Source organism: Thamnophis sirtalis, unplaced genomic scaffold, assembly GCF_051295495.1.
Source record: "Thamnophis sirtalis isolate CommonGarterSnake01/CBP01778 unplaced genomic scaffold, rThaSir2_p1.2 scaffold_8, whole genome shotgun sequence".
NCBI lineage: Eukaryota > Metazoa > Chordata > Lepidosauria > Squamata > Natricidae > Thamnophis > Thamnophis sirtalis.
The window spans coordinates 84,598,373-84,615,839 of record NW_028261388.1 but is presented as its reverse complement, the minus strand read 5'-3'; the positions used below and the strand labels follow the sequence as shown (position 1 = coordinate 84,615,839).

Below are 17,467 nucleotides of genomic sequence, written 5' to 3'. Positions count from 1 at the left end.
GGAGAGATTAAATATAAGCTCTCTGGAACAATGATTATATATATTTAGGTTAGCCCCATGTATGTATTCAACATTAGCAAATCATGCAGTAATTACCTTTTATGCTGATATACCTCATTGCTACCTTGTGTTTCACAGTTATGAGGCATTGAAAAGGCTGCCTGCATGATGCTGCTGATATGAATATTCTCTATGTGTTACTGGAAATGTATTAAAGAAATGTATAAAAGAGAAAGTTCTCAGTAGAAATGGCACATATGAACTATAGCATTTCAGGTCATCCAGAATCAACTTTTAAGTTTTGCTCCATTTGCCAGCATCACAGATGCTTTCATGCCTCCAGCTCTGAACTCCTTTGACAATACTGTCTATGAAACAGAGCAATGGAAAATCCATAGTATTGTGACCGTCTACTGAATGCCCCTAATTATGAGCTGAATATCAGGAAGATTTTTGGTGTGGTGCAAACCTATCCTTGCTGTCACATCTAGTTCTAACCATTGCAGCTTAAACTTTATGCATATTAGAATGGATACAAGCATCTTCCTATTCAGTCTGACTGGCCGAACTCTCTGTTCTAAATATGTTTAAGTCTAGAAATGCCAGTTATCTCTGATTAATTTTTATTGTCACCAACTGTAACGTTGTTGCTGTTGTAATTATTGCATCTTGAGTTAAACAACTTCGTGAACTTTTGCTTTCTTAAGAGCTCAGCATTTGAAAGAAGGCAACATATGATGGGGTCTGGGAAGGGGGCAGGTGTTGAAATCATCAAGATGGGCAACATTTTGCCATGATGCAAGCATATTGAATATGTATGCATTGTTGCCACTCATACAAAGGGTGTGAGACTTGAATCTCAATACTATCTATCTCTTGCTGATTTTAATGCTTTTTAAAAGCTGCTGACAACTATGTCACTACTCGCAATTAGAATATAAGATTATATGTGGTATATATGTACATCTCAACATAAAGTTCTTTTTCTTCCTACCAATCGCTAGGTTTTCTTTGGATCGTCACACTGATCTTGATAGAATATTCAACATACATTCAGGAAATGGATCTATCTATACTTCTAAGATGCTTGACCGAGAAATATCACAGTGGCACAACCTTAGTGTAATAGCAGCAGAAATCAGTAAGTCCATTACTATCAGTCTATATATATATATATATATTATTTATTGTGTCTAGTGAAATGTATCTTGGTTATGTAATACAGATAGTCCTTGATGTACAAGCACAATTGAGCCCAAAATTTCTGCTGCTAAGCAAAACATGTATTGAGTGAATTGTGCCCCAATTTTATGATGTTGTTAAGTGAATCACTGTACTTGTTAAAGTAGTGCCACGGTTGTTAAGTGAATCTGGCTTATCCGTTGACTTTGCTTGCCAGAAGGTAGCAAAATGGGACACTGCAACCATAATAAATGTAGATCAGTTGGCAAGTATCGAAATGTAAATGATGTAGGGCATGCTATAATATATATATATATGTATAAATAATTTTTTAAAAATAGCTATTTTGTAGGGTGTGAAATCATTAGCAATTTCCCCTATTTACGGCTAGCTTAATATGTGATATCAAAGGTTATGATGCTTGGTGATGTAGAGAGGAATTTGGAAAGTAGAAAGTTTGGATAGGCTGGAAAGGGAAATTAAACAAGAATATAGTTGCCCTTTACTTTATTGGAGCTAATTAAAAATAATATCCTAATCAGATGTGTCCTGGAATAACTTATAATAATGTCATTCTAAGAAATCTGTAATATCAAATATATTTTTCATTGAAACTGGAAGAAGCGAATTGTCCTTTATGCTTCTTCCCATCTTTCCAAGTCTCAAAAGAAATTGTTTCCTTCTAATTTGTTGGGTTTCTTCGTTTCACCCAAAATAGAGGGTGGAAGGTGGGCACTAAGATGCTTCTTGCTCTGTTTTAAACTGCCAGAAATTTGAAAATAGTAGATTTAAAATGTTGGCCCTATCCATTCATTTGAGATTGATGCCACTTTGGCCTTCAGGGTTGAAAAAAAGTAAATTCTGGTCACTAAACTGTTATCAACCACTACTATATATCTATATCTATATCTATATCTATATCTATATCTATATCTATATCTATATCTATATCTATATCTATATCTATATCTATATCTATATCTATATCTATATCTATATCTATATCTATATCTATATCATCTATATCTATATCTATATCTATCTATAACTATATCTATATCATCTATAACTATATCATCTATAACTATATCATCTATATCTATATCTATATCTATATCTATATCTATATCTATATCTATATCTCTATCTCTATCTCTATCTCTATCTCTATCTCTATCTCTCTATCTCTATCTCTATCTCTATCTCTATCTCTATCTCTATCTCTATCTCTATCTCTATCTCTATCTCTATCTCTATCTCTATCTCTATCTCTATCTCTATCTATCTATCTATCTATCTATCTATCTATCTATCTATCTATCTATCTATCTATCTATTCCTTTGAAAGGGCATAGAAAATAAGGAGTAAATTTTGTGTCTTCTGTCCATAACAGAGCACAGACTGGGTGCAAAGAGATTGTCAGAAATGTCTTCAGACTGAAAATGTGTTTATCCTTTAAAGAAATCTTTGAAGTAAAATGTAGTATATTTGTGGGCATCCTGGTTAAGGACTACAAATCCATTTTTAAACAACGTTGCCTATTTCCCCTGCTTTGACAGACAATCCCAAGGAGACAACCCGTGTTTCAGTGTATGTACGAATATTGGATGTGAATGACAATGCACCACAATTTGCTGTATTCTATGACACTTTTGTGTGTGAAAATGCAAGAGCAGGACAAGTAAGTCAATTATGCACATGCATCGAACTCTCTAGTTTTGTTTTAGGAACAGGAAAAATAAAAGATTACATCTAACAATAATTTGGAAATACGATATGAAAGTGGAAAAATGTCTGTCAATAAATCAGAATCCAGTTTTGTATAGATGTTCTTTCTAGCAATGCTAACACAACCTTTTTTTTATTCTCACCAAACACTTTGTGTTCTTCAAACTTATTTTTTTTCCCCCTCAACTTCTTTTTGTTTGGTTCTTTTCTCCCAGAAATACAATAATTTTGTATCATATCTTTGTGGAAAAAAAGTATGCTATAAACTATTTCTTCTAATCAGTTTGTGTGTGCGTGTGTGTATATGTGTATATGATTTTTTCCCCCTTACACAGCTCAGTCTTCTGTTGATATGTATCAAAGCATCACTGACAGCATTTCTTTCTGCAAATGCTATTTTCATCCCAGTCAGCTTGTTGTTGACAAATGTCACAAAAGAATAAAAAGTTGTTAGTTTTTTTAAAAAAAAAGAACATATGTTTTCCTTCACTTACAGATGTATATAGAATACTGAACACCGATAAAGAATAGTTTCGATATAGTAAAAAGCAAAGCACCAAACTCGGAATTCTGCCAGAAATTTCCTTTTGAGACAAGGGAAAACCAGTTGTTGTAACAGTAAAAAACTGCCCTTTTCCCTTAATTCCAATGTGTGGGCAAAGTTATGACAACAAAGCAACTTTGGAAAGTTGATTCTGAGTGAACAGATTACAAGAGGAAAGGAGAAACCAAATAATCACCATCAGAAAAAAATAATAGAAATCAAAAACTGGGTTCATTAAAGGAACAGATTTGGGACACCCTCCACCTCCTCTAAATCAGACTATGAGTAGTTACTAGTTTAGTTTTACTATAAGAATGGGGCACCTGGTTTACGGAATTGCTGTTGATATCAATAATTGTTCGGGTGTGGAGGCTAAAACCTATGAAGAACGGTTGCAGGAAATTGGGCGTGTCTAATCTTTTGAAAAGAAGGACTAGGTGTGACATGATAGCAGTGTCCCAATATTTGAGGGGCTGCCACAAAGAAAAAGAGGTCAGTTTATTTTCCAAAGCACCAGAAGGCAAGACAAGAGACAATGGATGGAAACTAATCAAGGAGAGAAGCAACCTAGAATTTAGGAGATAATTTCCTAACAGCGATCCTAATAATTAACCAGTGGGACTGCTTTTCCTTCAGAGGTTGTGGTATCTCTACATCATTGGAGGATTTTAAGAAGAGACTAGACAGTCATTTCTCTGGAAGTATATAGAGTCTCCTGCTTGAGCAGGGGATTAGACTAGAAGACCTCCAAGGTCCCTTCCAACTGTGTTGGTCTTCTCTGCTTTCATAAAATTAGGAAGCACAATTGATTGTGATTGTTGCTAGGCAAATCTTAGATCAAGGGAGCGGGAAAGAAAAGATCAAGGACTAGGTTGTGGCAGAAACTTTTGAAAAGTAGACATTGTATAAATACAGACATTGGGGATATTTCCAGAGATCTGCCTGGAATTACCTGGAACATTATAAAAGGAACACATTGTGAAGCCGCTGCAATTAGCCAAAGTAAAGAAATCAGATTTTTTTTTTTAATATGGTACCCAGAGTTATATTAAACAAATAATTTACCATCTTAGATAGAGAAATGTGTTATTTGCTTGACGAAGTAAACTCAGTGGCATATTAAACTAATTTTATCAACTCTGTGTGTGTGTGTGTGTGTGTGTGTATATGTGTGTGCGTGTGTGTGTGTATCAGCTGGTAAGGAGAAGAACCTTGTGGCTTAGTGGTTAACACATCTGCCTAAGATGTAATACAGCCCAGGTTCGAATCCTAGTAAGGGTATGGCTAGCTGATGAAAGCTAAATAACTTAAAATAGATCTATACTAGTCTCCCTTTATTTATTTATCAGCACAAATACAACACACACACACACACACACACATATAAACCTGCAAAATAAAATTGTGTCTTATCAAACGGAGAAAAACATACTTTTTGCCTTACTGGCTAATTTAAAAATCAGTACATTTAACTCTTCAGAGAAAGTTGACAGAGTATATTAAAAACTCATGGATGTGTGCAGCAAATGATGGAATGAATGGCTAAAATATATAGAGACACAGATTTTATTTTATTTTTAAAAAGGAGGGGGAATAAAAAGCAATCTCCCGCAGCCCAATTTTTTTTTGAAAGACTTGCTGCTCAAATATTGAGAGAGAAATTCAAAAGGCAGCATTTCCATTTAAATGCTAATGGTATATTGCAAATTAATAGAAGAAATGATGTGGGGTTTTTCAAAGATTTTTAATGTCTGAATGTTCATGGTTTTCAAAGCATTACAAACCATCTGGATTTTGGAAATGTAGAAAATATCAAAATATAAATAAATTCCATATCTCTTTCAGAATAAGATATATAAAGACAATACAGTATACCTCAGTGCAAGAATAGCAATAAAAGCAAATCCTACTGCAAGTACATTAGTAGGCATAAGTAACTCCGCTGGATATTGATTTCTCACCCATTGCCTTGTTCCATGTACCTTTGTCCTGAACGGAGGTAACCCAGGCTTGAGAAATAGTTGGGGTTTGGAATTATACCTTGTGACCCAAGGAAATCAAGCATGAGTCAAAGTTTCCTGACAGAACAATTAGTCAATGCAACAGTTTGCCTCGAGAGGTAGTGTGTGCTCCATCCCTGGAGTTTTTAAAGAAGAGACTGGACAGCCTTTTGTCTGAAATGGTACAGAATCTCCTACTTGAGCAGAGGATTGGACTAGAAGACCTCCAAGAGCCCTTCCAGCTCTGCTACTTTGACATTTTATTGTAATTTGGAACAGGATTGACAAACAACATGGATTTGACTGTTTTCACACTGCTTTCCTTTTCTTCTTTCATATCTTTGATGCCTGTGTTTTGTATTATGACAGCCTAAAATTAAAATAGGAAGTGTAACCCAAATCTCTCAGTTTTGCTGGTATGATTGGATGAAACCAGAAAGTTGTAGTGTTTTATGTGCAGACATATTAAAGAATGAATGGGGAGTCAGAGATTTGAAATGTTATGCCATAGTTTAAAGTTATATAATTTATACAATAGCAGAGTTGGAAGGGACCTTGGAGGTCTTCTAGTCCAAACCCCTGCCTAGGCAGGAAACCCTATACCATTTCAGACAAATGGCTAACCAACATCTTCTTAAAGACTTCCAGTGTTGGGGCATTCACAACTTCTGGAGGCAGAATATTATTATATCCCGATATAATGCAAGCCAACATAGTTGTGCCCACTAGCATTGTTGTACCAGGTGTACACGTGTGTGTATGTGTGACTGCCAATGCCATTACTGCAACCATTTTGTAATTTATCCAAGGTGTCACTACCCAAAAATATTAAGAAACCTAGTTCATGGTAATATCAAACCGGGCCACCGGTAGAATCTTTGGTAGCCGTGATCCTCTGTGTATCTCCAGATTTCTTAAGGATCTTGCTTGGCAACAAGGAACCAAAGGAATATAATTTATATTTGTTGAGAACTGCATAAAGTTATTTTATTGCAGAGATGGAGGAAATTGATGGATGAAGGGAATAAACTATATTACACTAAATTAACATTATAGTGTAAAATCTTCATTAAGTTTTCTGCATGGAACAGTTAATTAAAGAAGAAGTGGGAAATCCTGAAAAATTATACCAAAAGAAAAACCAACCCTGCATTGCCTAAATGCTACTTCAGTCTGTTCATCTATATGTGTTCTAAGGGGAAGAGAGAAATTGAAGCACAGCATGCTTATCTCTCCATTAGATTTAGAATTGTGCACCAATGCTGAGAGATCGGTTGGTTTTGAGTTGGTTCTAAGAATCCCAATTGAAAGCTGTGGAAAGCCTCTTGCCTGTCCCACCTTAAGAAAATCAGTCAATGTGGCTAATGTATTGTGTGCATTTATACCAACACATTTTAATTTTATTATATTATTTCCATAAAATTATTACGTTAATAATAAAATAAAAGATATTTTATTACTATCTTTTGTGACTCTTTTTTTATTTTTAAAGCAGTCACGTATGTTGCAAGCTGTATTTTTTTTCCCCTTTGTTCTCCCCTGCAGCTAATACAGACCATTAGTGCTGTTGATAAGGATGATCCCCTTGGAGGACAAAAGTTTTTCTTCAGTTTAGCTGCTGTTAATCCAAATTTCACCGTACAAGACAATGAAGGTATAATGCATACACAACAAGGATGATTAATTCTCATACACATTTCTACAGTGCATCGTACTTAGCAATTAGATGTTATCTGATTCAGGAAATTAGAATATATATATATATATATATATATATATATATATATATATATATATATATATATATATATATATATATATATATATATATATATATATATATATATATATGTTTTCTGAGGTTTTCGCGGGTGTTAGTATGTAGGTCTCCAGACTGTGGGGTAGGATATATATATATATATATATATATATATATATATATATATATATATATATATATATATATATATATATATATATATGTTTTCTGAGGTTTTCGCGGGTGTTAGTATGTAGGTCTCCAGACTGTGGGGTAGGATATATATATATATATATATATATATATATATATATATATATATATATATATATATATATATATATATATATATATATATATATATATATATATATATATATATGTTTTCTGAGGTTTTCGCGGGTGTTAGTATGTAGGTCTCCAGACTGTGGGGTAGGATATATATATATATATATATATATATATATATATATATATATATATATATATATATATATATATATATATATATATGTTTTCTGAGGTTTTCGCGGGTGTTAGTATGTAGGTCTCCAGACTGTGGGGTCGATATGCTGACTCTGTAAACCGCTTAGAGAGGGCTGAAATCCCTATGAAGAGGTATATAAGTCTAACTGCTATTGCTATTGCTATTGCTATTGCTAATTGTAATGCATGTCTTGTTTGTGACTTCTTGGTTCAGATAACACAGCCCGGATTTTGACAAGAAGGAATGGCTTTAGCCGACATGAAAAAAGCACATACCTTCTTCCAGTGGTGATATCAGATAATGACTACCCCATCCAGAGTAGCACAGGCACACTGACAATCCGTGTGTGTGCTTGTGACAGTCGGGGAAACATGCAGTCCTGCAATGCGGAAGCTTTGCTCCTCCCAGCGGGCCTTAGCACAGGCGCACTCATTGCCATTCTGCTCTGTATCATCATTCTCCTGGGTAAGTTTCGAGGGAATAATCACATGCTAAGCGTAATACTACCAAATGCTAGATTTAACCAAGCTGTATTGGATGCAACCCTTTCAAACACAACATTGTTGACTCTCCTTGCAACTAGTCAGAAACTAATCCCTTTGTAGCTACTGTAATTTGAGAGTCAACCTTGGATTATAGAAGAGCCGAGGTGGTGCAGTGGTTAGAGTGCAGTACTGCAGGCCACTTCAGCTGACTGCTAACTGCAGTTCGGCGGTTCAAATCTCACCGGCTCAAGGTTGACTCAGCCTTCCATCCTTCCGAGGTGGGTGAAATGAGGACCCAGATTGTTGTTGGGGGCGATATGCTGACTCTGTAAACCGCTTAGAGATGGCTGAGCACCCTATGAAGCGGTATATAAGTCTAACTGCTATTGCTATTGCTATAAAGCAGTTCGAGAACAAGTCATGCAGAGGCAGACAGTGTAAGCCCAGTTCAAATGATAAACTACTGCATTAAAGTCCATAACAAACCACAAAGAAAGCATGAGATATTAATACCAGACATGCCCAAAATGGGAACACATTAGGTTTGAAGACAGAGCATTCAAAATGTTTCCTTGGAACAATTGAATTGAATTGAATTTCAATTTATTAGGTTTCTATGCCGCCCAATCCCGAAGGACTCTGGGCGGTTTACAGAATAAAAAGAAATTAAAAGAGCTTAAAAACAATACGACACACAAAGTTAAAAAAGAATGCAACAAACACCAATCAGAAGGCCTGCCGGAAAAGCCAGGTTTTAATGGCTTTGCGAAAGGCCATGAGAGTGGGTAGGATCTGGATCTCTGGGGGTAGCTCCTTCCATAGGGCCGGAGCGGCAACAGAGAAGGCCCTACTCCTAGGCGTCGCCAGCCGGCATTGTCCTGCTGAAGGCACCTGGAGAAGGCCCATCCTGTGCGATCTTATTGGTCTAAGGGAGGTATGTGGCAGGGGACGGTCTCATAGGTACCCAGGTCCAAGGCCATGTAGGGCTTTAAAGGTTGACGTGACTGCATTGTTACTGAACAAAATTATGGACAGCTTGAATGTTTTGCCTTTCATTAAAACAAAGCGTGAAACATTTTCAATGTTCCTTCCATAGGAAATGTTTTAAAAATTGATGTGAGTCCTTTGCTCTCTTTCACAGCCTACCTACCAAAAGTAACTGGCATAGCCATATACAATAGCTGCCACTTGTCATCAAAACTGCAGGAAAATATTAAAGAAAACTCTTGAATAACAAGTCAAACTAATCCCCTTTCAATCAACAACAGGGGAGGAGGAGACTACAAGACCTCCAAGGTTTCCCCCCCCCAACTCTGTTTCTGATGGGATGTTTAAAATATGCACAGTCCCAAATACTTTGGAGATTACCATCTCATGCCAGAATGTAGACCTGGCTGCTGGTACTACTACAGGTAGCATGTCCACCTAACCTTCCTTTCCGGTGGCCCCAACTTCCTCTCCTCTGAAAGCCCGTTATAGCTGTGCACTCAATGTCACAGTCGCCTTGTGTTCCAATGAGCTCTGTTCAGCATATCAGGTAGCATCTACCCACAACTTGATCCTCCATTCCTCTTAGTGCACAATGACAAAAGAGTAAAATATACAAACTCCACCTTTATGTATCCAAATATATTAAATTAAGTGGCTGTACGGGTTGGTACCTGATGCACACAGATATTGCAAATATTTCTTCCAGCATGTCACAGAGATAGTTTGAAGTTTGAAGTTTAATTTTATTTATAGGCCGCCCAATCCCGGAGGACTCCGGACGGCTTACAGAGAGGGGAAAGAATAAAATAAAATAAAATAGACAAGTTAAAAAAACAACACAGGTACGTCCATTTCAGTCAGGGCTGGATCTCAACGGTGAGGTCAACAGCCCCAGGCCTGCCGGAAAAGCCAGGTCTTGACAGCTTTTCTGACGGCCATGAGAGTGGGTGAGGTCCGGATTTCTGGGGGTAGTTCATTCCAAAGGGTCGGGGCAGCCATAGAGAAGGCTCTCCTCCGGGGAGCCGCCAGCCGACATTGTCTGGCTGACGGCATCTGAAGGAGTCCCACCCTGTGAGATCTTACCGGCCGTTGGGAGGAGTGTGGCAGTAGGCGGTCTTGCAGGTATGCTGGAAACAATACAAGATAGTAATAATTAGCTGCTGAAAGTAGCCAAAAATTGCCCTAATCCTAACTAACTAACATATCACAGCCTGCTTGTTCAAAGCCACCATTTTCATAACAGCTAGCGTGAACCTGGTTACTTTAATGTACCCTGCAGTTTATTTCTTCATGGCTGTTTCATTCATTGTAATGGCATCTTGCTCTGTTTAAGACCGGGGGCCTTATCTCTAGGCTACAGATTGTTGCCACAGTGGAAAAGATACCTGTTTGGATGCCTAAGAAGATCTTTAAGCATTCTAGACAGCAAAAGATGTTTATTGCATTCATCCTGCTGGCCCATTTTTTACTAACAAATAACAGGAAGCACAGCATGGGTTTTCAAGATTAAGGTTGTGGTGTATTTATCACCAATACACATTAAACCTAATTAAAGGAATTGTGTCTCCCAAATGATAGACAGGCCTGATTTTCAGGGATCCGGCAGGGAATGTCCTTTGAAACACACACCCAGAAAAAAGTCCAGGTTCAAATCAAAGGCCTTACCACTCTTTTCTCTATCTCATTTAAAAAAAAAGACTATTGTAAAGCTGGACAGAAGAAATAACAAAGCTTAACTGCCTTGAGAATGTGGGAATTACAGTATTTGAAAAGCAGACAGCTATATATCTGCCAGTTTTAGGACAAGCATCAGTAGTAGCAATCCAGAAAATGACATAATCCAGCAATGTGCTTTGATGTGATCCAGACTTTCCTTTCCTGGTGTTGCGCTAGCAACAAACAGATCCAGACTAGCTCTTCATTATGTCATTTGCTGCTTATATGCCTACTGCATTATACCAACATTCAGTTCCAGATTATCCTTAGCTCGGCTAAGACAAACATTTATACTGGCCCAAGGAGGAAAATTCAAAAGACAATGCTCCTTTTTGCTAGAAAGGACATCTTAGCCTTAGTCTTCTTTGAAGACTTTGATACTTTGAAGAAAGCACTCAAAAGAAAATTGCCTGGTTTCAAATAGAGAACACGCAAGTCATTTTGCACATCCCTAGTTATATTATCACAGTAACTCAAAGTGTGTATATTTCTATCAGCTACCTGACAATTCAGAACCTTTCTTTAGTATTATTTAAGCCACTGTGGTCTTGGGATTTCAGTCTGAACATACCCGGGCTTACACTAATACATTCACAAACAATGTTTTGCTTAAAACATAAACCGTCATTCATTGAAAGTCCATATATAACATTTATCAAGTAGGCTATATTAAAATTTCCATGATGATTTAGACAGTTGTTTCTGAGATGTTAAAGTTCTCACTTGATGAGTTTAGTCCCTCATTTCTTGCCGTATTCGGGTCTTTTCCCATGTAAGATTGAGATTGTCTTGGCAACGTTTTGGCGAGGTCCCACTTGCCATCTTCAGGCTGGTGTTTTCGGCTTCGTGCTTGTGCGAGTAAAGCTGATGTCTCTCTATAAATCTTGGTGGGGGTGTGCATGGAGTGCTGGCTTTGTTGCTGTAAGTGGTTTGATTGGCTGTGTAGTTGCATCCTGATTGGTAGATGGAGTTGATGTTTGTAGATTGGTTGGCTGTTTCGTATCATCCTGTGTGGCTGAGGTGCTGGCTGTGTGTCCATTGTTCTTTTGGGTTGTAATGACCTGGGTGGTGGGTGGACTCCTTTGCTGACTAGGGCTAGTTTCCAGATGTCTGGTAGGCGGGAGGTATCATCATGTTTATTTATGTTGTGGGGGTGTTTCTCTATTTCGATGGCTTCCATAATTATTCTCTTGTTGAAGTGTTCAGTTTTGGAGATGAATTTGGTTCCTTCAAAATCAATTTCATGTCCTGTTGCTTTAAGGTGCTGGAAAAGGAAGTTTTTTTCTTGTTTTCTGACTGTATTCTTGTGTTCTGCGATGCGTGCATTTATTCTCCTATTAGTTTGTCCAATGTACGTGGCAGGGCAGATTTTGCATGGTATTTCATAGATTCCTTGGTTTTCTAGCTGGATCTTGTCTTTGGAGTTCCTTAAGATATTGGCTATTTTTTGGTCAGTGCTGAAGGCTGTCATGATATTGTGTTTGTGGAGAATTTTACTGATTTTATCCGTGTCCCTCCTCCCTTACATCAAAGGCACCATGGATAAAATCAGCAAAATTCGCCACAAGCACAATATCAAGACAGCCTTCAGCACTGACCAAAAAATAGCCAATATCTTAATAACCCCAAAGACAAGATCCAGCTAGAAAACCAAGGAGTCTACGAAATATGAAACACCCCCACCAAGATTTATAGAGAGACGGCAGCTCCGATCACGCTTTACTCGCACAAGCACGAAGCCGAAAACACCAGCCTGAAGATGGCGAGTGAGACCTCGCTGAAACGTTGCCAAGACAATCTCAATCTTACATGGGAAAAGACCCAAATACAACAAGACCAACATACCTACACCCATGAAAATCTACGAACACACACACAAACACACACACACACACAAACACACATGACCACACACACACACAAACACACACACATTTTTACATGCTTTCAAACTGGTAGGTTGGCAGAAGCTGAGACAAGTAATGAGAGCTCACTCCATTACATGGCGCTAAGGATTTGAACCATCAAACTCCCGACCTTTCTGATGGACAAGTTCAGCCTCTTAGCCACTGAGCTACCCCATCTCTTATATTGATGTATATTGACTGCGAATACATAGTTTTGTTAGCAATTCTTTCCTCAAAAGAAACAGCTCTCTCTTCATCTTGCAAGTCTGAATGAAACTGTATAGGAAAACAAATGGAATCTGATCAAAACCTGACACGATATGTTTTGCCAAAGACGAAAGCGTTGCTACTGCGTTCTATTGCACCTTAGTTTAAGATAAGAATTTCTGAATGGCTCCTTTTAATATTTGCATAGAATACCCTGCAATGGTATAAGATAAACACATAAGGAATAAAGAGCTTAATAAGGGTCTTAATGAAATGTTTCTCCCTTTTTTCACTATGATATATTTATAGTAGCTTAAAAACAGGGAAAAATGGGAAGAAATATTCCGTTTTCAATTTGTACGTAATTGATTTCTTTTATGGTTCTTTTGTGTGTGTGGTTTTTTTTAAAAAAAAGAATAGTTAAGCTGATGGTTGATAGATTAATCAGCAGTTGTTTGGCAATGAATCTGTCTTTTCATATTCAGGTGCAAGAGTATATAATTATTGCTTGAAACAAGGATAGAAATTGACAATTAACTTCCTATTCTATTTCTGTGTTTCTATAGCAGCCTCCTCAATCTAATTCCCTCTAGTTATATTGGAATCACAACTCCCCAAATTATCAACTCTACAAAACAAAACATGTTGGTTTGCTTCAGCAGGGATTTTTTTACATTTCTTCCTTGGTTCATTCCACAAGTCCAGGATCAGAATAATTAAGATTTATCCAAAAAGAATATAGCAAAACAGTCTTATATTAAATCTGGGAGGGCTCAGTAGCTTAATGATGCTGGAGTTGGTCTCTGCTGCAGCAGTTAGAGTCTTAGTACGTGGAGCAGGATGAGCACCATCACTTGCCTCAACTTCTGCCCACCTAGCAGTTTGAAAGCATGTTCTATGCAGTGACGTGCGGTGAGGTTCACCGCCGGTGAGGCAAGCGGGCAGGATTTCAGCTCCCCCCCCACCAGCTGGAATAGTGTGCGCGTACACGCCATCTACCCCCTCACCCCAGCTGCATCTGAGGAGAGGGGGGAAAGCCAAGCAAAGCCCCCCCCCCTTCCCACTCAAAGCCCCCTTAAAGCAGAGAACAAGCCCGCTCTATGGCAGACAGACGCGCTGGCACTTTAAAGTGCCAGCGTGCCTCCCGGCCACAAACCAGGACATGTTTCGCTCTATGGCGGGCTGAGGCGGCATGGCTTTAAAAAATAAAAAAATAAAAAATAAAAAATAAAAATAAATGTGCCAGCCCGTGCACCAGCAGAGGCGGGTAAACACACACACACACACACACAATAAAAAACAAATTACAATTACTGACGTTACAAATAATTTTGAATCCCCCCTCCCTCCATCCGATCCACATACCTTTTCCAGGTGTGGATTTCTACTCTCCTCTTGTCCACCTGCCATGATGAAAGTGTAAAAAATTAAATAATAAAGCAACTTACTTAGGCAAGGCTGCCAAGGCATGATTTGCTGCTCCCAGATCAGGAGGCGGGAGAATCACGTGCCTCCTTTCCATACGGAATTTTTCGCCTTTTAACCCTTGCTTAACTCTTAAAAGGCGAAAAATTCCTTATGCAAAGGAGGCCCATAGTTCTCTCACCTCCCCTTACAGTTAGCACTAAGCAGACTCAGAGTCACTGTGTCTCTGGAATCTGGCAGCAACTACCTTGGCCTTTTTAATTATTTTAAAAATTATTTTCTTTTCCTCATGAGACTGGTGAGGCAAGTAGATACAAAGGTACCTCTTCGGTCGGAAGACAAACTGGTGCTCCATGCAGGCAGTCAGTTTAAGTTTAAGTTTAAGTTTAAGTTTAAGTTTAAGTTTAAGTTTAAGTTTAAGTTTAAGTTTAAGTTTAAGTTTAAGTTTAAGTTTAAGTTTAAGTTTAAGTTTAAGTTTAAGTTTAAGTTTAAGTTTAAGTTTAAGTTTAAGTTTAAGTTTAAGTTTAAGTTTAAGTTTAAGTTTAAGTAAGTTTTATTTTATTTATATGCTGCCCTATTCCCTAAAGGGACTCAGGGCGGCGAACAACTTAAACGGGAAGGGGAAACATACAAGTACAAAATAAACATATTAAAATGACCAACAACCACACCTGTCGAGAGGGGAGGGGAGCTCATCAACCCCAGGCCTGCCGACACAGCCAGGTTTTAACGGCTTTTCGGAAAGCAGGGAGAGAGGTGAGGGTCCGAATCTCCGTGGGGAGTTTGTTCCAAAGGGCCGGAGCTGCCGCAGAGAAGGCCCTCCCCCGGGTCATAGCCAGATGGCATTGGCTGGTGGATGGAACCCGGAGGAGGCCGGCCCTGTGCGATCTAATGGGTTTTTGGGAGGTAATTGGCAGCAGGCGGTCTCTCAAGTCAGATTCCTGCCGGCTCTGAATCTTCCCGGTTGCAGCACTTTTTTGCAAGGTGGATCCAGAGGAGGGAGGGGATCCTTGGATGCTGCTGCAAGAACAGCTGCTCAATTTTCTTCCAGTTCTTCTTTCCCTTATGGTGCACCATGGGTAGCGTGAAAGCATGTGCCTGACAGCACTGGTAAACAGACAGCCAAACTACTACTTTGCAATTGCATTATAGTCTCCTGGCTAATGTAACGATAATGACAATAAACCAAGTTGCATACTTATGTTTATGAAGAAAAAATATGATAAAATGTGGTTTTTTATAGTTAATTCATGCTTTTTCTTTCTTTCTTCCAAGTTATAGTGGTGTTGTTTGCTGCTCTGAAGAGGCAGCGGAAGAAAGAGCCTCTGATCCTCTCTAAAGAAGACATCAGAGACAACATCGTGAGTTATAATGATGAAGGGGGTGGAGAGGAAGATACCCAGGCTTTTGATATAGGCACTTTGAGAAATCCCGCGGCAATTGAAGATAAGAAACTCCGCCGAGATATTATCCCAGAAACATTATTTATACCACGGAGGACTCCTTCTGCTCCAGATAACACAGATGTCCGTGATTTCATTAACCAAAGGTTGAAGGAACATGATCACGACCCCTCTGCCCCTCCTTATGACTCTCTGGCGACTTATGCCTACGAAGGAAATGATTCTATAGCTGAATCCTTGAGTTCTTTAGAATCTGGCACCACTGAGGCAGACCAAAACTATGATTACCTCAAGGAATGGGGCCCTCGGTTTAATAAGCTTGCTGAGATGTATGGTGGAGGCGAAAGTGATAAGGACACTTCCTAACCTGCGGTAGGATATATAGTTCAATTGAGAGGAGGTAACTTTACAGATACGTTTTCCACGTGACAATATTTGATGTTCAGGAGCATTCTCCTACCACTCAGCACAATGTTTCTTTTTCTTCTTCTTTTTTTCCCCCCTTCGTTTTTGGTTTTTGAATTGCTCATTAATGTCCTTTATTCTTTCTTGTAAAATGTCACATGGAATATATTCAGCATTTTATTTCACCCTGTTCTGAAAGCCAAAGCAATTGAAATTTGGTGTCATCCATTTTATTAAATAAAGGAGAGGCTGTTTGAGAAGGTATATAATCTCTCAAACAGTCAGATGAGAGTTGCTTCTGTTAGGTACATGCTCTCCACTACCAAGGAAAGCTTTGAAAAAGATCCAGACTGCGATCTACAAAAGGATCACACACGCACATTCCACATGCCCACCCACATTTTCCTTGGAAATGTGTTTCTTTTTCTGAAACTATGCACAGAAGACCCCCCATAAACCGTATTAAGCATTTTCATTCAGAGAGTGTGCTCTCTCCTAAATCTGCACATATAATGAACAAACTAGGGTTTGGTTTTTGCTCCTCTGGAAAATAATTTAGTGCTATATACCCTGAGAGTTTTTGATAGACACGTTCAGATTTCATTGTTTAAGAACAATAGTTATAATCTGGGGTTTTTCTGCTTGTGCAGCTTCTGAAAAATGAACTGGGGGAAAAAATTGAAATGGTATGGACAGAGTGTCTGAGCATTTCCTTTTGGATCATAACCCAAAAGAAGTAGGAAGAAAACAGTCGCCCCTATTCTGTACATTTAAAAAAAAAATTGACCCCTGAAAATGTACACGTGGTGTTAATGTGATATGCAGCTGGTTTAAAAAAGAAAAAAATTTGTGCAACTTCATTTCATCAGATTCTATCTGCCAATGTTTTATATTTATATTTTTGTATTTATTTTTAAGAAATAAACCAGTTTTATAACGATTCTGGTCCCTGATTGTTCTATAAAAGGAAATAGCATATCACAAGGTTAAGTAAAGCTCTCTGAACATGTAAGCAAATGTTATTAAACATAGTGAGGGACACATTACGTGGGACTGTTAGGCTTAAAGGTTTCAGAGAATGATTATTGTGAATTCACTTAAGATTTTATTAATGGTCTAATTCTACTTTACAAAGTTATAACAGAGTTGGAAGGGACTTAGCGGGTGGTGGTGGGGGCTTTTAAATTCAACCCTCTGCTCAAGCAGGAAATCCGAAACATTACAGACA

At 38.1% G+C, this 17,467-nt stretch overlaps 1 protein-coding gene across 1 annotated transcript in view; it reads left to right on the top strand.

Moving 5' to 3' along the window:
• Positions 1–17,179, top strand: part of LOC106539699 (cadherin-10) — a 139,543-nt gene extending 122,364 nt beyond the window's left edge. The window contains exons 8-12 of the mRNA XM_087721993.1: positions 1,005–1,141; positions 2,743–2,864; positions 7,001–7,109; positions 7,915–8,166; positions 15,707–17,179. Of these exons, the coding sequence (XP_087578119.1) occupies positions 1,005–1,141; positions 2,743–2,864; positions 7,001–7,109; positions 7,915–8,166; positions 15,707–16,200 (1,114 nt within the window). The 3' untranslated portion in view covers positions 16,201–17,179. The remainder of the gene's footprint in view (positions 1–1,004; positions 1,142–2,742; positions 2,865–7,000; positions 7,110–7,914; positions 8,167–15,706) is intronic.
• The last annotated feature ends 288 nt before the right edge of the window (positions 17,180–17,467 follow it).